The 27,234-nt window shown below is 43.5% G+C and overlaps 1 protein-coding gene across 1 annotated transcript in view; it reads right to left on the reverse strand.

The window, feature by feature from the left end:
• Window positions 1-23,111, reverse strand: part of LOC139408884 (anaphase promoting complex subunit 1) — a 41,317-nt gene extending 18,206 nt beyond the window's left edge. The window contains 16 exon segments of the mRNA XM_071153350.1: window positions 540-658; window positions 859-1,086; window positions 2,229-2,305; window positions 3,575-3,647; window positions 7,788-7,904; window positions 12,260-12,408; window positions 13,910-13,984; window positions 15,851-15,890; window positions 15,892-15,973; window positions 16,205-16,224; window positions 16,226-16,270; window positions 16,395-16,432; window positions 16,434-16,478; window positions 17,284-17,380; window positions 21,906-22,052; window positions 22,150-23,111. Coding sequence (XP_071009451.1) covers window positions 540-658; window positions 859-1,086; window positions 2,229-2,305; window positions 3,575-3,647; window positions 7,788-7,904; window positions 12,260-12,408; window positions 13,910-13,984; window positions 15,851-15,890; window positions 15,892-15,973; window positions 16,205-16,224; window positions 16,226-16,270; window positions 16,395-16,432; window positions 16,434-16,478; window positions 17,284-17,380; window positions 21,906-21,946 — 1,246 coding nt within the window. The 5' untranslated portion in view covers window positions 21,947-22,052; window positions 22,150-23,111.
• Between the last annotated feature and the right edge of the window lie 4,123 nt (window positions 23,112-27,234).

The raw sequence follows: 27,234 nt of genomic DNA on the forward strand, positions 1-27,234 counted from the left end.
TTGGAGTGCCACCAGAAAAAGCTTGTCAAAGGTAAGGCATGATCTATATTTTTATTTCTGCGTTTTGTGTCGCGCCTGCAGGGTTGAAATATGTTTTATCTATTTTGTTTATGGAGGTGCTATCCTCAGATAATAGCATTGTTTGCTTTCGCCGAAAGGCTTTTTTGAAATCTGACATGTTGCCTGGATTCACAACACGTGTAGCTTTAATTTGGTATCTTATATGTGTGATTTCATGAAAGTTAGATTTTTATAGGAATTTATTTGACGCTCTGCATTTTCTCTGGCTTTTGGCCATGTGGGACGACGCTAACGTCCCACATATCCCAGAGAGGGTAAAAACTCCAATAGCTTTTGAACGGATTATGATACTGACATGAGGTTTGGACCATTGGTTGTCATGGAGGAATATCTACACAATTAACATATTTTTTTACCCATTGGTCAAAACATGCATTTTTCATTGGACACCCTACATAGACACCTCCTCTCAGACAGAAACGTACACAGGTATGAGAAAGGCATGAGGGATACAGTACCAGTAAGGTTGAGTTTAGGCACAGGTAGGGGCTCTGTTGACACAGGGTGGTTGGAGAAGAGAGTGAACAGGCCTCTGCCCACTGGCAGAACCATGGAACGCTGGCACAGCTGCAGCAGTCTTCCCAGAGATAAAGCAGAGGGAAGGAGGAGCTTCAGAATAAGTCAGCACAACTACAGACCAAATGCTAACTACAGAGAAAACCTACAGTACATGCTTGAAACTAATCAGATTATTAATGGATATAGTCTATAACCTGGGCCAGTCTGCTTCTGAATGAGATAATCTAGGATAGCTGCCATCACTTGAACAATACCCACTTGTTCTCCTTCTCCTCTATGTCGCTGACCTCGGCCAGGTGGACCACGCTGAGCCTGACTGGTCGGGAGCTCTGGAGGAGACGTCTGGCCTCCAGGACATGCAGCTCCTGGCCCCAGATGAGACCAATCACATCCTGGTTCAGATCACTCATACCAACCTCCTTATCGTCTGCCTCTGTGGTGGCTGGAGCCTCCAGCATCAGCCCCGGACCACACACACACAAAACAGACAAACATTAACTACAAATCCACAAGGTTGTAAAGATGAAGCCCAAACTATCCAATAACCTCCCAAACTCCCACGTACAGCTTTGCCTTTGGCCACGGTAACTTTGAGTGCTTTCTTGGTGAGGTCCTTTCACCCAATCAACAGGCAGATGGACAGAGCCACACCAAAGAGCATGGATTCAAGGTCTTTCAATGTGAAACCTAAACACATAACATAAATGTAACAGAGTCTCACACTAGCAAAGTATCTTTAACATAGCAACATTAGACAGGCTGTGGAGATGTTTCTAGGCCTAATGTAGAGTCTTACCTGCTGATGTTAGCCAAACAACAATCTTTTCAGCCAAACTTTCATTTGGAGCATCAGGCTGCTACTGCTATGTCTGGAAAAGAAACGTATATAGTTGACAGTGAAAATTAAGTCTTAATTTGGAAAAGCATGGTTAAAACCTCGGGACAAGAGTGTATTTCGTACTTGTTGCTATTAATAGTGGGACATAAAGCGAGTGAACCCTTCTTGTGCATTTATGGGGAATCAAGAGTCTAAGAAGGAACTGATTCAGGCTAAATGTGTTGCAGGTAAGTTTTTACCTCAAAGCTGCTGCAATTAGTTTTCTTCTGGCCTGTGAGAGCGAGATGCCACGTGAGGGCTGTAGGTCAGTTGTCACAGAACAGGAAGTGTGAAATGGGTCATCAGAGAAAACAGGGGAACGTCAAAAGGAGCCAAGAGGCCTTTCAGCCTCACAATCATCACCAGAATGCATACTTCTTTCCAAAATGCCAAATAATATTCATTTGGAGACTTAATTAAAGGAAAGTTCCACCCAAAAACTATCTTTTGGTATTTGTTTCATTCGTCCATTGTTGATATTGTCCAAAAATGTTTTGCATGTCAGCAATCAAGTTTAAGATACATAACTTTCAAAATACACAAATCCTCATCCTATGATGCATTTTGTGTCACATGACATTATAACGGCCAAATTAACTCGAGGATGGAGACATGGTACAAACGCCTTTCAACCTCTTCAGTGACATGCATGTCGGAGGCATGTGGGAAATGTGTAAGGCATGTCACAGGGATGGTTGTTCGTCATCTTGGGGGCACACTGTTCATTAATCAGACACACAGAGAAACCCACCTGGAGAGCTTGGCTAGATACTTCAAAACATCAACTGAAGTGGCATTGCCATTTCCAATCATGTACAGGGCGTAGCTCTGAGAGGGAGGGAGAGAAAGAGGCAGAGGAAGACAGAGAAACAAACGTCAGCGTCTGGTCTGTTGAGAGACACAGTCCGAGAGATGGGAAGTGAGAGGGAGAGAAAGTGAGAGACAGTGATGGGGTAAATAGATTCTGTAATTGCATGACAGGCTGTCAGTCTCTCAGCAGTGACATGAGTCACCTCACTTAGCCTGATGGGAGGAGACACACAAGGCCTGGTCATCAGCACAGTCTCCTCCACCCCACCCACCTGATTCAGCCCTCCAGCCGACCAGGGCTTAATTATAGTGGAGTACACAGACACACACAAATACTAGCGTGCGCTTTCACACGTGCACAGTCTTACTCACACATACATCCCTCTGTCTTTACACACAAGACAAATGTTTCCCTCTCTCCCTAGCATGAATCCTTATATCATAGCCATTTGACATTTAAACAGAACATGCGTGTCATTGCTTGATGACCCCTTTTAACAGGGAGATCCTATTAGAGCCTGACTTACCATTGGCTCCACTGGGGCTAGGTACTGCCAACCAAGCAAGAGGGAGGATGATTTGATGTTGGTCACTCAAAATATCCAGAAACTTCTTATTGTCAAAACAGTATTTATGTACCATGTCAGTCAGATTGTGAGGTCCTCTAGCTGTGCTGTCGCTAACCAAGCCAAAGGTGATGTCTACTTTCCGCACACCAAGGAGGAAATCAGGATTCTCCAACTGGCAGCAATAAGAATGTATATATTTTTTTTTTTGAACAACAGCAAATCAGCTCCAAGGGATTTTCATTTTGAAAATCTGTTAAAACGTTTTCCCACGCATAAGATATGTGATTGTATACAAACGTAAGCCAGGTCAATTTGCATTCTACAAATGATTAATATTTATGTTTTGGCCCCCTGACCATCCCCTCAAGAAAAACATAAAATAAATTGTCCCATGGCTGAACATAGTTGATGATCCCTGTTGTAAACGTTTATTCCCTTGCAGGGTTTTCAGTTGTCAGTGGCACCCCCTACTGGAGATGTTGATATTGCAAGCCAACTCTAAACTCACCCATACATAATGTCTTGGGGGGGAAAAAAGTGTATTCTACACATTTTCAGAGCGATATATATGGCTCTGTATATTTCCTTCCCTTGTCATCATGAGGCAAAGATGGACACAGTGTATGAGAATAAACAATGATGATGATTATGAAAGCATACCAGCACCAGTAGTTTGGCCCTCTCACAGATGCCGGGCAGGTAGGTGCTACCTCCTCACCATCCAGACAGCTGCTGAGCCAGCTGAACACACGGAGGTGCCGCCCTCAGGAAGCACGGGCGCAGCATCTGGGCTGCAGTAGAGGGAGGGACCACAGAGACAGTCATTCAAATGGTCACAACAGGCTCTGCGACTACAGACTGTGACCATGACAACAGACATCTATCTGTCCTTATCACTCGTCAGACCATCCTTTCAAAACGTTTTTTTTTTTTTTTCAGTGTCCATCAGGGAGAGCAAAAGTACAGATTGATACTTCTTCAGCTGCAGATCCCCATTAATAAACAATAATTAGCAACACTTTTTATACCCAAGCAGCTCAATCCTCACCATGAACCACCTACACAGCCAGCTCAACAACATAGCAAGCCAGTAATTGACCGTTAATTAACATTGACACATTTAGCATCTCCTGGCTTCCACATACAGCCTACAAGCCACGGGTGCAGACCTTTGGAACATCTACATTTTTAAAAGTCCAATATATCTATTTAATGTAGCATTCACAATCACAATAAATCCATTATTTTAGACGGGTCTAAAGAAACATGATAAAGAAAATGTAGTCTATTTCAGAAGAACAGAATAGCAATCTCTGAGCTGTCCTTATGTTAGGCCCTGATCTGGCTATGCCAAATGGCTGTGGGCTACACTAGTTCATTTAGCAGACAAGATTTGCTTAGTATTCCATGGCTTTTTAAAATTATTTTATAGTATGAAGAATACAATTGAACATAGCTGAATAAAATAGGAAGGATATTTGCTCCAAACGATTTCCAAGTACGCACGCACAAGCGGCTATTCTGTGTTAAGCGGTTAATAGAGAAACAGGCCCTCCTATATGCTTCATTTCGAGTTATTAATGCAACTTTAGTTGTTCTATGTTTTGATTTTTAATACATTCTAAGGCTGCATGATGCAACTCTAATCAGGATTTGAAAAGAGTTGTTTCTTGCCTTACTGCACACGTTGGGCATCATTTACAAGTGATAGTATTGTCACCCATCAGACTATTCTTCATTTAATGTTGTCTTTACATATACTAAATCAATTAGTTTTGATTAAGAATGGACATTTATCATGCACCTGTCTCGGAACAGGGGCATGGGGAAGAAACGTCATCTACTCACTTAAATAGCGAATGGAGAAGCTTCTCCGGTGGTTCATTTTCATGCCAGCCAGGTAAGCTATACTCCTGTTGTAAAGAGAAGCAATGTGCTTAAAATTAGGAAAAGTTGAGAAATAAACATAGTAGCCTATAGAAAGCTGATTGGATCCTCTTTTTTAGAGAAGCCATTAAATCTCTTTCTCATGCAATTGCATAGCCTATAGAAATATCGATAAACATGAGTTCATGGGCTCTCATGAAGTGTTTGATTTGATTTTTCTAAAACATCTGCATTGATGTCAGAGTGATTAGAGGGACAATAGAGTGCTGAGTACCAGGCAGTTATCAAGTTTGGAAGGCCGGGTTAGCTGTTGTGACGTCATTGCCATACAGGCCTAGCCAGGTTTCCAGATTGGTTTGTGCTTTAGTTTAGCTACTGTAACTCTTTATACAGTATGTATAGCAATGACAATGAAAAAAAATAAGGAATAGAGCCCCACAGTGGAGGTGTCATAATAGCCATAAAACCTAGAGGTCAAACAGGGAAATGGTTCCAATCTTTTTTCCACCATTCTTTTTTCCTATAGGGGATTTTAGAAACACTTCAAATAAGGGCTGTGTTTTGTGTAGGCTTACCCTGGCGTGACGTTTTGATAAGCATGCAAATCTCTCTACAAATCCCCGAAGGTCATCTCTAGCTGACACCTTTACCAACAGGTTGTGTCAATTTAAAACTTTCACAAGACAGTTCACAGAATTGTCCATTTAAAATGAATTTAGCAAATGTATAGATAACTAATGTTAGCAAAATGTAGTAAATCCAGAGATTCCAACCTTTGCATAAATTACGCAGTCTCAGTCCATAATCATCGTGGCATTTGTAGTTCTTTATGATAGCCACATTAGCAGCTAATTAGTGTTTCATTTTGGGGGGGTAAATGCAGGTGAATATATCGATAAAAGACACCTTGTCCTAGAGGGATTTACATGGTTATCAAAACATCACACCAGAGTAAGCCTACATGAAACACAGCCCTTATTTTTCCCCCATGGGGAAAATGAATGGTGGAAAAAGGATTGGAACCATTTCCCTGTTATGGGTATAATGACTCATACTGTGGTACTATATCGGCTGAAGCACTAACTGTTGTGTCGACCAGCCTGGTAACACTAGATGACCAGGACACTAAACAAGGCCCAAATAACGGCAATTCAAGTGCCAGTTGATTCTACCACTTCAGCCCTTCTTTTAATGTCAGTGGGACTGCTGACGAGGCCACTTGACATACTTGAAACCTTTTAATGCCATTTTCTAATCATGTTAATATAAACGTTTTACGAGACCATATTCATTTTGTTTCATTGAGCAGTGATTCATCAGGCATACTTTTTTCATTGAAATGTTTAACACCTTTATGAAATTGTTGTGCTTGTTGTGAATTTAAAAGCTTTATTAAAACAGATGTACCTGTGACCTGCTTTAGTTTGCGTCAGCCATTCAAAAGGTCATTTGAGAGTTTATCACTCGTGGACAGACACACGTAACAATGGGATGGTAGTATGGTGTGTAAATATTTGTATGAACATAACAAGATTCAACAACTGAGACATAAACTGAACAAGTTCCACAGACATGTGACTAACAGAAATTGAATAATGTGTCCCTGAACAAAGGGGGGGCCAAAATCAAAGGTAACAGTCAGTATCTGGTGTGGCCACCAGCTGTATTAAGTACTGCAGTACATCTCCTCCTCATGGACTGCACCAAATTTGCCAGTTCTTGCTGTGAGATGTTACCCCACTCTTCCACCAATGCACCTGCAAGTTCCCGGACATTTCTGGGGGGAATGGCCCTAGCCCCACACCCTCCAATCCAACAGGTTCCAGACGTGCTCAATGGGATTCAGATTTGGGCTCTTCACTGGCCATGGCAGAATACTGACATTCCTGTCTTACAGGAAATCACGCACAGAACGAGCAGTATGGCTGGTGGCATTGGCATTCTGGAGGGTCATATCAGGATGAGCCTGCAGGAAGGGTACCACATGAGGGAGGAGGATGTCTTCCCTGTAACGCACAGAGTTGAGATTGCCTGCAATGACAACAAGCTCAGTCCGATGATGCTATGACACACCGCCCCAGACATTGACAGACCCTCCACCTCCAAATCGATCCCGCTCCAGAGTACAGGCCTCGGTGTAACGCTCCAGAGTACACGCCTCGGTGTAACGCTCATTCCTTCAACGATAAACGCAAATCCGACCCTCACCCCTGGCGAGACAAAACCGCGACTCGTCAGTGAAAAGCACTTTTTGCCAGTCCTGTCTGGTCCAGCGACGGTGGGTTTGTGCCCATAGGCGACGTTGTTGCCGGTGATGTCTGGTGAGGACCTGCCTTACAACAGGCTTACAAGCCCTCAGTCCAGCCTCTCTCAGCCAATTGCGGACAGTCTGAGCATTGATGGTGGGATTGTGCGTTCCTGGTGTAACTCGGGCAGTTGTTGTTGCCATCCTGTACCTGTCCCACAGGTGTGATGTTCGGATGTACCGATCCTGTGCAGGTGTTATTACACGTGGTCTGCCACTGCGAGGACAATCAGCTGTCCGTCCTGTCTCCCTGTAGCTCTGTCTTAGGTGTCTCACAGTACGGATATTGCAATTTATTGCCCTGGCCACATCTGCAGTCCTCATGCCTCCTTGCAGCATGCCTGAGGCACATTCGCCCAGATGAGCAGGGACCCTGGGCATCTTTCTTTTGGTGTTTTTCAGAGTCAGTAGAAAGGCCTCTAGTGTCCTAAGTTTTCATAACTGTGACCTTAATTTCCTACCGCCTGTAATCTGTTAGTGTCTTAACGACCGTTCCACAGGTGCATGTTCATTAATTGTTTATGGTTCATTGATCAAGCATGGGGAACTAGTGTTTAAACGCTTTACAATGAAGATCTGTGAAGTTATTTGGATTTTTATGAATTATCTTTGGATCCTGAAAAAGGGGTGTTCCTTTTTTTGCTGAGTTTACATCTCCACCCAGAACCTAATCGAACATCTGATGCAATTAAACAAGATTTCTGGGTTTCTGATTGTGAAGACACAGAACATCCAGTACCTGGCCAGCTGTTGCAGGAGGCCCAGCAGTGATCGGCGTCGTCCCCCCCGCTCCTCGTCCATCTTCAGCACATACAGGGCTGGGATGTGGGGGGAAGAGCGGGGCAAAGGGGTCCAGCTGCAGGGCAGGGGTGGAAGAGAAAGACTGTTCACAACCAGAGGTTTCGGTAGACTTTAGACTCACAGCACCACACACACATTGCCGAACACCATCTGTCTTTGGTAGTCTGAGCACTGTAGTCCCAGTCCTGGTGTATTATATTACACACACACACACACACAAAAACTCACAAAAGGTGAAGGACCAATATTTCGGCCTGGTCTGAATCAACCATTTCCTGATGACCTCCACATGCACTTCCTTTCTTATTAAGTAACAGCTCTCAGCCAGAGAGTGAACTCTACACAACTCCTCCCGATCTCAACTGCGCACTCCCGACCCTGGGCCATGACCCCTGCCAGGATTCCATGCTACAGTACAGCGTTACTTCACTTCAGCCCATGGCTTTCTTAACGCCACTCACATTCCACATGAATGAATAATGCACAGGACAAATGGATTAAAAAAAAGAAGCACTACAGGTTATTTATCAACCTTAGTCATCTTCACTACGTCATTAGCTTTTTAAATTTGTTTTATTTATGTATACATCGATAAATAATTCTCTGCACTTGGAACATAATTTCAAATAAAAATATTAAGCAAAGTAGTGAACTACAGTTAAATGCCAAAATAAAGGAAACACCAACATAAAGTGTCTTATATTATATTGGGCCACCAGGAGGCCCCAGAACAGCTTCAATGTGCCTTGGCATAGATTCTACATGTGTCTGGAACTATTGGACGGATGCAACATCATTCTTCCACAAGAAAATTCCAAATGTTGTGTTTTGTTGATGGTGGTGGAAAACGCTGTCTCAGGCACCACTCCAGGATCTCCCATAAGTGTTCAATTGAGTTAAGATATGGTGACTGACAGATACAGACACTTTAAATAAAGGTTAAATAAAATAAACAAAAAATGAAACCCCCTGTGCTCCTTTGAGATCCCTCTTTCAAAGTCACAGGTCTCGTCTAACCATGGTAGCTAAAATAATGGGCAACTGGGCATTTTATACATGACCCTAAGCATGATGGGATTTTTTAATTGCTTAATTACTTCGGGAACCACACCTGTGTGGAAGCACCTGCTTTCAATATACTTTGTAGCCCTCACTCAAGTGTTTCCTTTATTTTGGCAGTTACCTGTGTTTACGAACTCAACATATTTCTGTAATCCTGTTTCGCATTACAGAAAGAAAAGAAAAAAATCGCCCAGAAGTTGACCTCATCGCTACCTTCTTTTAGTCTGTCTGGATTCAGAGCTTGAAAGTCACAGGAACTGGTGGCATTAACGACTTCCACGTACAGCATGGCCTATGGGGTGTTTTCCTTGACATTTTTCACAAATGTACCTACAACTCCAGCACCTGCAAATAATATATCTATATTTATTGTGCGTAATTGAAGTCACATTGACATCAAATTACACGAAAGTCTGCACAGTTAAGCATGAGAATCTCAAATTAGGATTCGGGCATTATTGAATATGTGTTGTAAGAAGTGTTGCCAACTTCTTACAGAATTCACACACATACTGTTGGATTCGAGGGCTCCAGACCCCACAGTGAATTCACACACATAGGAATCGAAGACTCCAGACCCCACAGTGAATTCACACACATAGGAATCGAAGACTCCAGACCCCACAGTGTCCGTGCCATCTCCCAGGTCCACCCAATCAGACAGGTAATTAACTCCACCGTAATCTTTAATTGGACATCAAACTCCAAAAGGTCATGGCAGAGAAGGAGAAATGCCATTTCATTAGACTGAGAAGTCCCGGCATTGGGATCAATTAGGCACTAATGAACAACACTATGCAGTAATTGGTAATGGCTTCACAACACAAAAGATGAGAGGATCAAAGACTAGGAAGTTCACGTCTAAACGAAGCCAAATACCTTTAAAAAAAACCACACAAAAAGCCAATTAGGGTTGAAAGGCAAATACCAGTACACCCCGAGTGCTCCATTTCCTCAATTACAGTGTAAAATGATACGCCATTAAGCTTGAATACAGCTAGGTAGAAAGATGATCCACAGCATGTTTTACAGTACATGCATGTTCTGGTGGATAACGCTGCATCAGCAGAGGCTCAGAAGTCACCACCAGAAAAGTGTGTGACTCAGTCATTGTTTCAGTATAGGTCGTCATAGACACAAAGTAAATTACCAAACAAAAATGACCCATCCTTAGACACCCTTTTTGTCACCCTTTTAGTGTATTTAACCCCATTACTAGATGGAGTAAAGACGTCAACCAGGAAGGAACCAAGGTTAATATAACCACCGACTGACAAATGGTCTTACGTTATTGCAATAACATACCTGAACACTGACTTCCATTATATACCAGCACTACAGTCATTATGCCAATGAAAACAAGGATAGAAACAGAGCAGAATCATCTCTCCATCATCTATACCCAAATACCTCCTATCCAACCTCATCAACATCAAGTTCCAGGGCATCCCTTGTCCCCCCAACTGAGCTGGATAATCCACGCTCCAGTGACTAATCACAAGTTTTAGGCTAAATTAAGGCATGGAAATGCCACAATAACAAACAGCACCCTGAACTGCCTGGCGTGGAGAAGCTGCTGTGGTGATGTCCTCGTAATGCCTTATCCAGAGAGTGGAGTGTGTGTGCATGCTTTGTGTGTGTGTGTGCATGCTTTGTGCGTGTATGCTCTGTATGCTCTTTGTGTGCTTTGAGTGTATGCTTTGTGTGTGTTCGTACGTGTGTGCATGTATGCTTTGTGTGCATGTATGCTTTGTGTGCACGCATGCTTTGTGTGCACGCATGTGCTTTGTGTGCATTGTGCATGTGCGTGTGTATGCTTTGTGTGTGCGTGCGCATGAGTGTATGCGTGCGGGTGTGTGTATGCATTGTGTGAGCGCGCGCATGCTGTGTGTATGCGTGTGTGTGTATGCTTTGTGTGTGTGTGTATGCTTGTGTGCATGCTTGTATGTGTGTGTATGCGTGTGTATGCATGTGTATGCGTGTGTGTGGGTGTGCATGCTTGTGTGTGTGTGTGCTTGGTGTGTGTGTGCGCATGTGTATGCTTTATTTGTGTGTGTGTGTATGCTTTGTTTTGTGCATGTGTGTGTATGCTTTGTTTTTGTGTGTGTGTATGCTTTGTGTGTGTGCGCGTGTGCTTTGTGTGTGTGCTTGGTGTGCGTGTGTATGCTTGTTTTTTGTGTGTGTGTATGCTTGGTTTGTGTGTGTGTGTGTGTGTGTGTATGCTTTGTTTTGTGTGTGTGTGTGTGTGTGTGTATGCTTTGTTTGTGTGTGTGTGTGTGTGTGTGTGTATGCTTTGTTTGTGTGTGTGTGTGTGTGTGTGTATGCTTTGTGTTTGTGTGTGTGTGTGTGTGTGTGTGTGTATGCTTTGTGTTTGTGTGTGTGTGTGTGTGTGTATGCTTTGTGTGTGTGCGTGCATGCGTGTGCGTGCTTGGTGTGTGTGTGTGTGTATGCGTGTGGCGAGCCAGGAGATATGACACTGTGTGGGGTAGGGATGCCAATAGACATTTGGGGAGAGGGGGCTAAATAACAAATTAGAATACAAAAATGAGGGGTTCTGAGTTTAGGGGAAAGTGAGTGTGTAGGTACGAGCGAGGAATGGTGGGATCCCCTTAGGTTTACGTCAATGTGACAGCAGGAGGTTGGGAGCACTTAAACCCAATTTTCAGGCCATCAATGCTGGATGACTCAGCTGTGTGACATCGAATCCAATGCCCAATCTCGCCACACACATTGGTTTTGCACATTGTTGTGTTAACCTTAGCCAGCCCCGAGGTAGTAATTTCAGGGCTAGTTCTCCTCAGCATTGTGCCATTGCTTAGCTCCTACAAAAAAAACTAAACAGACAAACAGAGATATGGATCATTTGAGATCTACATGTCATTCAATGCTCTTGAATGTTACATATTGCCGAATAATTTTACATACATTAAGATATCAGGGGATAAATATCTAATCAATATGACATGTTTTAGAACCTACTCAATTGGACTTTGACATTTACAAATCTTTTCAAAAACATCTGTTAAAAGTGGCTTGCTCAGAAGGGCATGGAAATGACTGACAGGTCTGGGAGAGAAGTTCCCTTGGCTGAATGGCATGTCTTCACCGGTCTTGACAAAACTAGCCCTTGCAGGTAACAATGTCGACCTAGAGAGCTGTGACCTTATTAGACCCAGTAAACATACCAACATGCCTCTGGTGCTCAGTTCTGTTCTATACACAAGCGGAGCTTTTCTATGTTACAATACATAAAAATGTATTAATTAGCGTCCATTCAAGAAACATTTACCCCTTGAAGTCCACACTCACACACTCATTATACCCTCCCCCTTTCACACATATCAATACACGCACACACCAGGGTGACACTGCTGCTGTAGGTGTCTCAGAAGGGGGGGATGTAGGGAACAGACTTGGAAGATGTAGTCACCCAGACAGGAGGGCTCGTGGTGCTTGGTGGAGTCCCTCAGCTCTGATAAAGGGGAGAGCACTGCCACCTGGCCAACAGAAAGGGAGGAGGGACAAACAGAACATTTAAATCAGCTACCCAGGATGTATAGACACAATCAAGATGATAAGTGCCAAGTTGGAGGAACTCAACCATTTCAGCTCTACATTCTAGAGCAATTCAGGACACAGAAAGCTACAGGACACTACAGGACACAGAAAGCTGAACACCTTGGAGGCCTGGCCGCTCAGCTCCCTGCAGAAGCAGAGTGTTGTTAACCCATCTCACAGACGCAGACCATAACTACAGCAGCCAGATATTTACTGTAGAAGCGAGATATTTGCTGTACAAGCCAGATATTTACTGTATATTTTATACATCTATGGCTCTTTTTCAATGCTTTTAAATCTTCCCGATGTCAATGGGTATTTACTGTGTGTATATACACGTATTTTTATGAAGTGCCCTACAGGGACAATAAAGATCTATTTCATTGAATTCTCCTACAGATTTCACAGTATGCCCTACAATGGAAATGAAATGATATCATGGAAATGATATTACAATATGTTCAGGACGTTCTAATTATTTATCACACCTAATACAAATATTTTCTGCATTTAAAAACATATTGTAAACACAAGCTATATTTCCATTAACTTATCCAGAGATTGTTTGTTGACATTTAGAAAGTTTGCACAGAAAAAAAATGGGAAAATTGCATACTGTGGTGTTTCCATTTAACTATCTTGTGTCGATAAAAACAGCTGAACATTATTAGATTTTTTACCGCACATAACTTCAAAATGATTTGTCAAATGATCAAAACACAGTTTCCATCATTTGTCACAACATGGAAAGTTTTACAAAACAAAAATCCACCATTGAATGGATAAAAATTGTAGATCTTTTGAAAATATCGCTTATAATCTGCAGTTACCATTAAACATATCGCAATAAAAATAAATGGGACATGACCGAGGTTTATTAGACAAAAGCAATGTAAACATGTCTACAGTAACATCTAACAGAGTGGGTCAGCCAACTAAGCCACAGAGCAGGATCCATGACACCACTGTAGCCAGCGGTGCAGAGGTGAATATCAGACACTGGCCTGTGGGAGGAGGCCGTCTCACTCCACAGCTGCTCAGTGCATAGATCAGGCACCATGGGCTTCATCTCTGGAACAAGCAGACTCGTTGGCAGTGCTGTTGGGCGAGGGCAGGAAGCTGTGCCCTCTGGGGGACATGAGTGGTATCACGTTAAACTGCACCGTTGCCAAGGAGGGTGCCGCCATGCCAGGGGAGTGGAAACGGCTACAGACATGGGTCAGAAGACAGTAGAGGGGTGGCTAATTATGGTCAATGGTGTGATTGTTGTAAATGAGACATAAGCTTTTGAGCATGAATGTTTGACTACAACTGTAAGATCCTGTGGGACAGCAGGCACCCCATTTATATCATATTAATATCCTATTTGGGTATCTGACTGAAAGCCTGCACTCTGTGGCACTCCAGGGACAGAACTGAAAACGCCTGGTATAAACTCACCTGAGTGCAGCCATGCTGAAGATGCTGGGTGAGTAAGTCCATGAGTGGAGGCCTGGTGATGAGGTCATCAGAAAGCTAGGTGTCAAAATAAGCATAAGTGATATTTGGGTGTCTGTGAATCCAGAGACACTCCCCCCCAAAAATCAAGGCAACATTATATAAACGAAGACATTGAAAAATCATTGTTTAGCCTGTTTAAGTTCACGTCCTCTTGGTGAAATTTGGACGCGTTCTATGGCTACAAAGCGCAGGGAGGCAGGTGAGCCATGGTTGGCTTCTATACAGTGGCGTGCAATAGCATAGTCCGTGTTTATATTACGAATAGCAGCTTTATGTTCGGCGACGCGGAGTTTCAATGCTCATAAAGTTTGACCAATAGAAGCAGCCCACAGAAGCGTGAGCATGTATATGATATTTGTGGTGCTACAATTAATGAAGCTTTGGATTTTGTATAATTTACCTGTTGTCGGGTGGAAAAGTACTGTAGTATTGGTCATGTTGTCACAATGTACACAGTGGCCACACGGGCCTGGGGCCAAGTGTCATGCTTCTTGGGCAGCTGCATGCTTTGCATAACAATCTGCTAAAACCAATGATGGGGGGCAATGTTGTGAACACTGGTAGACTTGGATCACTTTTGTTTCAATACAATGGATTTGACGAGACCGCACTCTGTGGAAAAACACTGACGTGGGGGCATTTTGTCCTGGTTTCTATTAGTGCCATTGAGTAGGCTTCCACGTTCAGTCTCTAGCACAGGTATAGCCCTGTTCAATGGCACTATAATCATACCCACATTGCAGGAGCCTGGTGCGCATATCAATGGCTTTGTGCTCAGTTACATCGAAGTCTTAGGAATTGACCCACCGATATGTTCCGCTTAAGGTGTCCTGGGTGGTTACGGTCTGCACGTAAAAGTGTACTCCTACTCTGCGGCTTGCAGAAGATAGTAGACTCCCAACTTGTTTTCTTTATTTTTGTTGACTTTAAGATCCAAGAAGTCTATTTTTTCTCAACTTCTCTCTGCTGTGAATTTTAGATAGGGGTCAGATAAGAAATGAACTCGGAGAAGAGCGTCATTACCGTTCCATACCTGTAGGATGTTCTCTATGTATCGTTTTCAGGTGACATTCTAGAAATACAGGTCCCAACTCGGAAAGCCCGAACCCAAGACCAAACTAGCAATTTATATCAGTCCAATGTGGACCGATGGCGCTCAAACAAAAAGGGGCAACGTCCGTTTGCTATAGTTCGGATCAGGGTTCGATTATTTGTTACATGGGCAGTGTCCATGTCTCTCTTGCCTACTACTTACTAAAATGACATACTAATCGTACTACATAATACTTAGACATACTGTTTATTAAAAACGAATGCAGTATGCAACAAATATCAACATACTAGGCTCACCCATCCTGAGAATGAGTCATCCCATGGAATCCCATTAAAACCATGGTACCAATATTAATCATTATTGCACATGATATTCAAATCATCTTTAAGGGCCTTTGTTGGGCGTCACAATTAATTTGACATAGTTTCGGATGATTTGGACATGATGAATGAATAATGCTAATATCAGTACCATGACCTGAATGGGATTTGTGCCACAAATTCTAAAACGTTAGCATTTGAAAACAGTGCCAGGGAAATAAAACCAAATATAGATTGCTGTGATACCTTGTCCATAGACTGCTTACAGGGTAAGAAAACCAATGTTTCATTTTGTAATTTGGGTGAACTATCCCTGGCCCTGGTCAGACCAACTTAAGTCCAATCTAAGGTATTGTAGCTCGGCTTTGAGTCATCACTAATGCCATGAGAATTATATTCTTAAATTCCATTTATGCTATGAATAATAAAACATTTTACCACTGAAAAATCATGAAGGAAACATTAAACATTATTAACACAAGGGGTTGTTCTTGCATGTTATCTTACATCTGGAGTGACTGAGTGTATGCCCTGCATAGTGTCATATAACTATGGAGGGCTTGCAGTTGAAGAAGATGATTTTCATGGTGCTGTCAGAGACGTATTGCACACAGGCAGCCTCGAACAGACCTGCCAGAGACACAGGAGATGAGCAATTAACAAGCCATAATGGGGCTAGCAATTAAGGTACCAGCAGCCAGCTAACAGAGCAGTCAAGGAGCGCAAGAGGACCAACAGTATGCTGGCTCCAACATTCAGGTTTCAACATCCATTATAGTTTATTTATATGGTACTTTCCATCATTCTCTTTGCCACAATTTGTTTCACATTTGTGTTGACTCTTTCTATTGAGAGTCTCACCTGTAGGTATGCACACCACTCTCATCCAGAGGGTGCAGCATACTGAATACAGTGGGAAGAGGTTCCCTGAGAACACAGAGACACAAACAGTTGCATGTTCAAAACACTCCAGACACACTAGCATCGACCAAAAGGGATCAGAAACAGCAGGGAGTGGGTATTATGGGTTTTTGCTGTGTACTGTATGTACCCAGGAGGACTTGGAGGAGCCTCGGGTGCAGGGCTTTTTGCGTTCCAACAGCAGACCAAATTTTGTGGGCCACACATTGAAGACCTGTAATTTCATGAAATCCTATTCAAGGTGATGTTGGAGAAAAAAAGTTTGATAATCTTGTGAATCATGACTAGTCAACATTTGAATGTCTCACTAAAGAAACAGACAGTCTGCATTCTCATAGTATCTCTTGTTGGGGATCAAGACATATCCCTATTTACCATGATTGTAGAATGGTGGAGTCTTACAGTCTTGTCTTATCAACTACAACTGGTTAAAACAATTCTGGTCTGTAAATGTGGACCCAATCAACATGAGCTAAATTCACCCCCAAGAAACCACCGTCATTTCCCCTGTACGTCACGACGTAGGCCTAGGTTTACTCAGTGTTTCCCGTAACTCACCAGGGAAAAAATAAAACAATTAAATCATGTCAAGTGGATTTTGATGTGAAAAATAATGACACATACATGCCAAGGCCGTTAATTGCATGATGCTGTTTTTCATTGTAATCTGAAGCCTCTCGTCAGCTGTCAGTGAGCCAAATCACTCATTACCATTGGTTAAGAAGGCAATGGACTGGTCCTGGGGAATATCAATAACTGTGTAAAACAAACATAATTACTGTCCATATCTGCTGGTTCTACTTCTAATGAGGAAATTAGATGGCCAGGACTGGAAGACATGACAAAATGTTCAAAAAAGGATTTCTCTAACCAATGTTGACAGTACATTGTATCACAATTCAAGATGTCATCACACGGTAGTACATCACAAAATTCAACACACCATAAACACATCAAATGGTTGCTAGCACACATTTTAGACAACGCGCTGTTACATCAGTCAGCGATAAGGAACTCACCTGAAAGTGTAGAGGGGAGATTAAGTCCTTCAGTGTCACACTGTGCACATTCACACAGCTGCTCGGGACAATAAACACTGTTCCATAACATCCTGTTCTGCAATACAAGAAAGCAAATGAACCACTTCACAACATCACTGGGGAAAAAATGTTTCAAATGTACATCAATGAGCTCTGGAATTTAATGATGACACGTCGTGAGGAAGAGGATGTGGCATAGGCCTACTTCTTTTGCCCAATACCAAAATTACACCATAATGCTTGAAAAGGGAGTTAGGGAGATATTACTGGATATACATACTGAAAAAAAAGTATTATTGATAAGCTGACTACTATCTCAATGTTGACGATGAAAACAGACATGCCATATAATGTACACACAGTTTGTATGTATACACTGAATGTACAATACATTAGGAACACCTACTTCCATGACAGACTGACCAGGTGAATCCAGGTGAAAGTTATGATCCCTTATTGATGTCACATGTTAAATCCACTTCAATCAGTGTAGATGAAGGGGAGGAGACAGGTTAAAGAAAGATGTTGTTTAAGCCTTGAGACATGGATTGTGTATGTGTGCCATTCAGAGGGAGAATGGGCAAGACAAAGATTTAAGTGCCTTTGAACGGGATATGGTAGTCGGAGCCAGGCACACCTGGCTTTTTTGAGTGTGTCAATAACTGTAATGCTTCTGAGTTTTTCACGCTTTTCACGTTTTTTTGTTTGTTTGTAACTTATTTTTAAATATTTTGTACATAATGTTGCTGCTACATCTCTTATGACCAAAAATAACTTCTACACATCAGGACTGCAATTACTCACCACAGACTAGCGGAATCCTTTTTCTTCTTTCACGACTGACGAGCCCGAGGCGGAGGAAATACGGCTCCCTCGGGAACAGGCCCCGACTCCAGTGATCTGCGTGAAGAGGAGGCGGAGAAAGACGGGCCGGAGAGCGGGCTGCCTTCTGAGAATTTGAAGGCGATCGAATTAACCCCCACTTCCCTCAATTCTGCTAGCAAACATGCAATCTTTGGACAATAAAATTGACACGTTACGTGGAAGATTAAACTACCAAACTGTAACATCTTATGCTTCAGGGAGTCATGGCTGAACGACGACAATATCAACATAAAGCCGGCTGGTTATACGATGTACCGGCAGGATAGAACAGTGGCGTCTGGTAAGACAAGGGGCGGCGGACTATGTATTTTTGTAAATAACAGCTGGTGCACGATATCTAAGGAAGTCTCAAGGTTTTGCTCGCCTGAAGTAGAGTATATTATGAAAGCTGTAGACCACACTACCTACCGAGAGAGTTCTCATCTGTATTCTTCGGAGCTGTTTAGATAACACCTCAGTCAGAGGTTGGCACTAAGATAGCATTAAATTAGCTGTATTCCGCCACAAGCACACAAGAAAACTCTCACCCAGAGGTGGCGGTCGTAATAGCCAGGGACTTTAACACAGGGAAACCCCTCACGCCCCTGGTAAATCTCAGGCCAGAAAAATTCCTTTGTCCTGTTACTATGGAGAACCAGCCTCAGAACATTAAACATGAAATAAAGGGACTTTGGAACAATGGTTTCCGTCAGCCACAATGGTGGTCATGACGATAGATGGAATATGAAAATGTATGTCATTTTTGTTTTGTTATTAAATGTTAATAGATGACGTTATTACGAAAACATTGTAACGTGAAGAGTTTTCCTAGTATATGTTTGATGTTTATACATTGTACATTGTGTGGAAAATGTCCAAATCAAAGGGAATGTTTTGGTAAAGGTGAAATGTGAAGTTAGTCATCTAAAATTGGATTTGAGTCAAATCTAGACCTTGCCTCATTAACTTGGTACGCCCAGAGAATTGCCCTAAAGGCGGTTACGCCCACTTCTGACCCAAGGGAATAAAACCTGTGAGTAAAGAATTTACAAAGGAAGACTACATGACCCAAGCTGGAGCTAAGGTCTAAAAAGTTTTTAAAAAAACAGAACGCAACATGTTTGAAGACAAAGAAATATTTTTCTACCCAAGCTAAGGATGAGTAGCTGTGTCTAAGCTGATGAATTCAAGCCGGAGCCCCTAGCATCCAATCCCAGCGAATCGTGATATCTAAATGGTTTCATCCCTATGATGTGAGCTCTGAGCTACAGAGCTGTCTGTCCTCAGAAGACCCCTTCCAGAGCAAGGGTGAGGGAACAGACTCCTAAGCCAAAAGGACGCTGACATCGTGAGGACGACCAGAAAGGTGCGCCGGGGAAGTGTGTCATTGAGCAGCCTGAACGGTCCACACAGAGAATCCTCTGAGGTCTTCCCCACGTAATTACATCATTATATTCTGACCCATAAGAGCAGCAGTTTGGGGCAAGGCTAGGGTTAGAATAGCATAGCTGACAAATTCACCCAAATGTATATTTCTCTCGTGTACTTTCTTTTTTTTCCTCTCTCTTTGAAATCCCCATTTTAGGTAACACGCGCCATAGTGTTGGCCCGTTATACTAAGTTCTAATCAATAGCCTATAATGTGTTTTGTCTATGTGAATCTTTTATCATCATTTTAGCTTTTTAGTAAATAAATATTCAACTAAGATTGGTGTGCTACGAACTCATTGGTGAGACCCTTCTGTGCAGATTCACAGACTAATCAACGTTCAGAACGAGATTGTAGAGGTAACTGGTTAATTAGCGGCTGTTAATTATTAATGAGTTAATAATTGCTTGATTCAGTTAATCACGCAATTAGAAACTTTTAACCATTCGATGAACAACACTCGTCACATTAACAAATACAACGTCACGACATCATTATAGACTACAAATGGAAGCAGAGCCGAGAGCTGCCAAGCTAAATTACTTCTACGCTCGCTTTGAGGCAAATAACACTGAAACATGCATGAGAGCACCAGCTATACCGGAAGATTGTGTGATCACGCTCTCCGCAGCCAATGTGAGTAAGACCTTTAGACAGGTCAACATTCACAAGGCCACGGGGCCAGATGGATTATCAGGACGTGTACTGCAAGCATGCGCTGACCAACTGGCAAGTGTCTTCACTGACATTCTCAACCTCTCCCTGTCCGAGTCCGTAATACCAACATGTTTTAAGCAGACCACCATAGTGCCTGTTCCCAGAACACTAAGGTAACCTGCCTAAATCACTACCGACCCATAGTACTCACGTCTGTAGCCATGATGTGCTTTGAAAGGCTGGACATGGCTCACAACACCATCATATCAGAAACCCTAGACCCTCTCCAATTTGCATACCGCCCCAACGGATCTACAGATGATGCAGTCCACACTGCCCTTTCCCACCTGTACAAAAGGCACACCCATGTGAGAATGCTATTCATCGTCTCATCTGTATTCTTCGTAGCTATTTACATACCATCTCAGCGTTCAACATCATAGAGCCCTCAAAGCTCATCAATAAGCTAAGGACCCCGGGACTAAACACCTCCCTCTGCAACTGGATTCTGGACTTCCTGACGGACCACCCCCAGGTGGTAAGGGTAGGTAACAACACATCCGCCACACTGATCCTCAACATAGGGGCCCCTCAGGGGTTCATGCTCAGCCCCCTCCTGTACTCCCTGTTCACTCATGACTGCACGGCCAGGCAGGACTCCAATACCATCATTAGATTTGCCGATGACAACTGTGGTAGGCCTGATCACCGACAACAATGAGACAGCCTATAGGGAGGAGGTCAGAGACACGGCCATATGGTGCCAGGACAACAACCTCTCCCTCAACGTGATCAAGACAAAGCAGGTGAATGTGGACTACAGGAAAATGAGGACCGAGCACGCCCCCATTCTCATCGACAGGGCTGAAGTGGAGAAAGTTGAGTATTGGTGTTCACATCACCAACAAACTAACCTCAGGAGACTGAAAAGATTTGGCATGGGTCCTCAGATCCTCAAAAGGTTCTACAACTTCACCATCGAAAGCATGGTTGCATCACTGCCTGGTATGGCAACTGCTCGGCCTCCAGGCACTACAGAGGGTACTGTGAACGGCCCAGTACATAAGCTTCCTGCCATCCAGGACCTCTATACCAGGCGGTGTCAGAGGAAAGCCCTAAAGATTGTCAAAGACTCCAGCCACCCTAGTCATAGACTGTTCTCTCGGCTACCGCATGGCAAGCGGTACCTGAGCGCCAAGTCTAGGTCCAAGAGGCTTCTACCCCAAGCCATAATACTTCTGAACATCTAATCAAATGGCTACCCAGACTATTTACATTTCCCCCCCACCCCCACTCTCTTGTCATCTATGCATAGTAACTTTAAGAACTCTACCTACATATACATACTACCTCAACTAACCGGTGCCCCCGCACATTGACTCTGTACCGGCACCCCCCTGTATATATTCTTGTTTTTTTACTACTGCTCTTTAGTTTCTTGTTACTTTTATCCATATTTGTTTTTAACTGCACTGTTAGGGGCTCATAAGTAAGCATTTCACTGTAATGTCTACACAAAATGAAATCAACACCTGTTGTATTCGGCACATGTGACTAATAAAATTTGATTTGAACTCAATAGTAGGAAGGTGTGTTCCTAATGTTTTGTAAACTCGGTGTATGCTCAATATGACATGTTTAGTTCAATTACCTGTAGTACTGGACTGCCCACAGTGAAAGCCTTGTAAACATGGGAAGCTTGACTCTTGCTCCCTATGACCATGTTTCCTGCTGCATAGAGCTCCTCCTCATTCTCATCACTGTCCACACTGGAACCCTTTCTCAGCAACCAACACTCCTGTAAACATCCACACAATAGTGAAAACACTACATATGACTGCTGTCTGTATCAAAAGGAACCACCACACAACAGACCCCCCCCCACCCAGTCTTACCTTCTGCGGTAGTGACATCCTGGAGGGGACCATGTGTCTGAGGACCTGAGCTTAGAGGCTTGCAGCTGCAGGTTTACATCGTTCGGGTGGTTAATGTACTGAATACGCCAAACGGGACAAATTACTGCAATTCCACTGCGGCTATCATTGTGGCTCGCTCTTCATAGTCGTTCGACATGAGTTTCAGATATCAGCGTTATTTCTGAGCGACGCAGAAGGAGAGAATATCTGACAGTATATTTCACTTAAGAGATATCCTGTTAAACTTCACATAAAATGCTGTGAAATACCTAGAAAATACAATGAGACCAGTGACTTAGTGTTCACTGTAAATAACACAACATGCTAGCCCCGCAGATCATTGTGAATAGTTTATAGTGCAGCCAAATAAACTGCTAGCTAGGTAGAACATGCCGAACGGCAGACAAGTAACTAGCTATCTAGTTAGCCAGCTATAACAGCTAATGATAGCTAACTACACAGCTAGCCGTTGGCTTGAACAAATAGTAACTTAACAGTAGCGACTTTAGCTAGCAAAGTTACTGTCTGTGACTGTGGTCATCACCATAATTTAGCCAGCCAACAAGTTAGCTACTAGGAGCTTGTTAATATAATCTGGATACATTTCGTAATCTTCAAATACAGATAGCATAGGGTTTAGTGTTGCATGTTTGTGTCTGGCTAACTATCTAGCAACCATGTTTAGATTAGCATACTGTCATGCACTGTCTCGATAGCTAGCTGGCATGCCGCAGTGGCACAGGCGCGAACCTGAAAATAAGTCATTTTTTGTCCCTTGACTCGGAATCATTGCGTTTTCTTTATATGACTCTTACTTAGGTACCACGTATTCAGCATTGTCAACATAAAAACAACTTAAAGCAACCCCTAAGTAAGAGTAAGAATACACATCCGTTTTTCGCAAGTGCTCTGACATCTTGCTGTCCTCAGGATCTTCACCTCACTTGATCAACCAATCAATTAGGAAGTTGGAAAGCACACGTGTCAAGTGGTAACATTTACATATTCATATTTTCAGTAATAAGATACATTGTAGACAGAGAGAATGGGAAAGTTATATGAAACCTCTTTTGCTGGACAATAAGTAAGCCTATTTATTATAAGAAATTGCAATGCAAAAAGTATTAATCTCCGAATGATTTACTGTCTGGGATGCAATAGGACAAAGCCAGGTGTAAACATGCAGAACTCTTTGATATAGGCCATGTCCAGATGATATTCTTCCATTTTTCTCAATTTTTCATTGTCATTGCTGCTCACGAATCCAGGTGACATAGGGACTAGAGATGGATGTGTCAAAACAATATGAGTTTAATAGAGGTATTTAGGGGACTATTCCATCCCCCAGTGTGCTCGCTAAACTAGGTTTTTCTCTCTGCCAATATTCCTGTTTGTCCCGAGGTACATCACAAAACAGAGTGTGCCTTCACACCTGTTATTGAACTTGATAATTTTTTATATTGTAGTACTCACTCACCTCTGACTGCTCTCAAGATGTCTGTCTAGGGCAGGGCAAAATTGACACCTTAAGAAAGCATTTTTACAAAAATATTTGTGAAATATCTCTCAACATCTGTGATAAGAATTCCTTCCCCATAAGTACTTCCTCTGAATGCAACTGTTCTTGTGTAGCAGTAAAATCTGTAATGTGTATCTGGAACAACCAGAAAATATATTCATATTAAATTCTACTGTACAATTCTTTTGACAAAGGCATGAAAGAATTTTACCTGTGAACACTCTCCTGCTCTCTGACTGTCAGATAGACAATATCCAGAGAACCAACTCCTCAGAGAGTTGAATGACATGCCTTAAATACACTATTTATCTTGTTAGTATCGAAGGAAATGCAAAACATGGCTCTACCTCTGAGATCAGCCCAGAAAGACAAAGATGTAATGTGATTGGATCGGATGACTTAAGGTCCCAGGGGCGTTGTAGGGTGGTTTGTGCCTTTGATTACTGGACTAATGAAGCACTGAGACCATTACTGGGCATTAATGTCTTCCATGTGGCTTGAGACACAAATGTATTTACAGAATTAGTTAGGATGCTATGAAGAGCTGTTTGCTTAATTGATCCATTACAGGGATTTCAACCTACAACAGGACTGTGATTACAGGTCCCCCAGGGGCCCAAAATAAGGTGTACCCTCAGCCTACAGTATGTGTTGTATTTGGGCCCATTTGGAAACCTAAGATCAAAGTTATAGTTTTGTATTGCCTAAATTCAATATTTTTCCATATCAGTAGCTTATCAAAGTTGAGATCTTGAATGAAATGGGGATTGTTTCTTTAAATAAAACAAAGTGCATCATTTAAAACATACCTATGATCTATATTTGTAAATGTTCAATTTCCATGTTCAATTTGTCCTTGGTGTCACGATCATTGTAAGGATCGGACCAAGGCGCAGCATGAGTAGAGTTCCACATAATTTTAATGAATCGAAACTCACTGAACAAAACAACAAACAACCAAATGAAACGTGAAGCTACTGATGTGCACTAAGGCAACTACCCTGTGTACATAGACAAGATCCCACAACACAAATGAGGAAAATGGCTACCTAAACATGATCCCCAATCAGAGACAACGATAAACAGCTGTCTCTGATTGGGAACAAATAGACATACAAAAACTAGAGTAACCACCCTAGTCACACCCTGACCTAACCAAAATATATAGAAAAACAGAGATATCTAAGGTCAGGGCGTGACCCCCGCCCCCCAAAGGTGCGGACTCCCGGCCCGACCTATAGGGGAGGGTCCGGGTGGGCATCTACCCTCGGTGGCGGCTCCGGTTCTGGACGCAGCCCCCCCCTCCTTACACTGATCCCTCCACTTTTGTGGAACCGGACCGTGGATCATCGCTGGAGGCTCTGGACTGGGGATCGTCGCTGAAGACCCCGGACTGGGGACCGTCGTTGGAGGTTCCGGACTGTGGACCGTCGCTGGAGGTTCCGGACTGTGGACCGTCGTATCAGGTTCCGGACTGTGGACCATCGTTGGAGGTTCCGGACTGTGGACTGTCTTTGGAGGTTCTGGACTGAAAACTGTCGCCGGAAGCTCTGGACTGGGAACTGTCGCCGGAAGCTCTGGACTGTGGAGGTGCACTGGAGGCCTGATGCGTGGGACCGGTACAGATGGCACCGGGCTGAAGACACGCACCTCAGGGTGAGTGCGGGGAGGAGGCACAGGACATACTGGACTGTGGAGGCGCACTGGAGGCCTGATGCGTGGTGCCGGCACTGGTGGTACTGGCCTGGTGACACGCATCTCAGGGCGAGTGCGAGGAAAAGGTACAGGACGTACTGGACTGTGGAGGCGCACTGGAGGCCTGATGAGTGGGACCAGTACTGGCGGTACTGGGCTGGTGACACGCACCTCAGGGCTAGTGCAAGGAAGAGGCACAGGACGTACTGGACTGTGGAGGCGCACTGGAGGTTTGGAGCGTAGAGCTGGCACAATGTGTCCTGGCTGGATGCTCACTTTAGCTCAATAAGTGCGAGACGCTGGCACAGGACGCACTGGGCTGTGAAGACGCACTGGGGAATCAGCGCGTAAAGCCGGCGCAGGATATCCTGGTCTGAAGAGGTGTACTGGAGACCAGGAGCGCTGAGCCGGCACAACCCGTCCTGGCTGGATGCCCACTCTAGCACGGCAAATGCGGGGAGCTGGAATAGAGCGCACTGGGCTATGAACGCGCACTGGAGACACCTTGCGCATCACTTCATAACACGGTGCCTGACCAGTCACACGCTCCCCACAGTAAGCACGGGTAGTTGGCTCAGGTCTAAACCCTGACTCCGCCAATATCCCCGTGTGCCCCCCCAAAAAATGTTTTTGGAGCTGCCTCTCGAGCCGTATCCCCTCGTATCGTCGCCGTTCCTCTTTCGCTGCCTCCTCCTGCTTCCATGGCAGGGTCTTGTCCCCTGCCATTACCTCCTCCCAGGTCTACGATGTCCTCCACTCACTTTTCTCCCGGGCCCAGAATCCCTGCTCCTCTTGAACACGCTGCTTGGTCCGTTGGTGGTGAGATCTTCTGTCACGATCGTCGTAAGGATCGGACCAAGGCGCAGCGTGAGTAGAGTTCCACATCATTTTAATAAATCGAAACTCACTGAACAAAACAACAAACAACCAAACGAAACATGAAGCTACTGATGTGCACTAAGGCAACTACCCTGTGTACATAGACAAGATCCCACAACACAAATGAGGAAAATGGCTACCTAAACATGATCCCCAATCAGAGACAACGATAAACAGCTGTCTCTGATTGGGAACTATATCAGGCCAACATAGACATACAAAAACCCCTAGACATACAAAAACTAGAGTACACACCCGAGTCACACCCTGACCTAACCAAAATATATAGAAAAACAGAGATATCTAAGGTCAGGGCATGACACTTGGTTTGCCAGTGAAAGGGAAGATGACACTTACTGTTCATGGTCTCCACTCTGAAGAAAATCCTCTCCCTCAGTTTTGATTTATTGGACCTAGTTATGCCATCTAATTTCCTCTATAACCCTCAAACTCAACTCTAGACCTCGAAGTCAGTTCCACTGCAATTTTTCATTGTTCCCCTCTAATCAAGGACTGATTTAGACCTGGGACTCCAGGTGTGTGCATTTCATTGTCAGGTAGAACAGAAAACCAGCAGGCTCCAGACCTCATAGGGTAAGAGTTGAGTACCCCTGCCCTATAAGATGATACAATACTCATAAGTTCCAGGTGGATCTTTAACCTGGTGAGGGAACCCATGAGACTGGTGATAAGGTCATCGACTGGGTCGTGAGTTCCTCAAGCAAACTACATAAAACTGACTCACCATGAAGGCCATGTCTGTCATATTAGACCCTGGCCCGTAAATCAGTCTGTCAGTGCCAATTTGGCAACAAACACATCTCCAGTGTTCAGTGGACAGATAATCTAAACCACAATATTTTCTGTTGCGTATTCTGTCCATTAGGTATTGAAGCGTGATGGAGGATGAACTTATTGCTTGCATAATGTATAATGGTATTCAAGTTTCCATTTCAAGTTTCAAGTTTTAA

The sequence above is a fragment of the Oncorhynchus clarkii genome, chromosome 1, assembly GCF_045791955.1.
Source record: "Oncorhynchus clarkii lewisi isolate Uvic-CL-2024 chromosome 1, UVic_Ocla_1.0, whole genome shotgun sequence".
Lineage (NCBI taxonomy): Eukaryota > Metazoa > Chordata > Actinopteri > Salmoniformes > Salmonidae > Oncorhynchus > Oncorhynchus clarkii.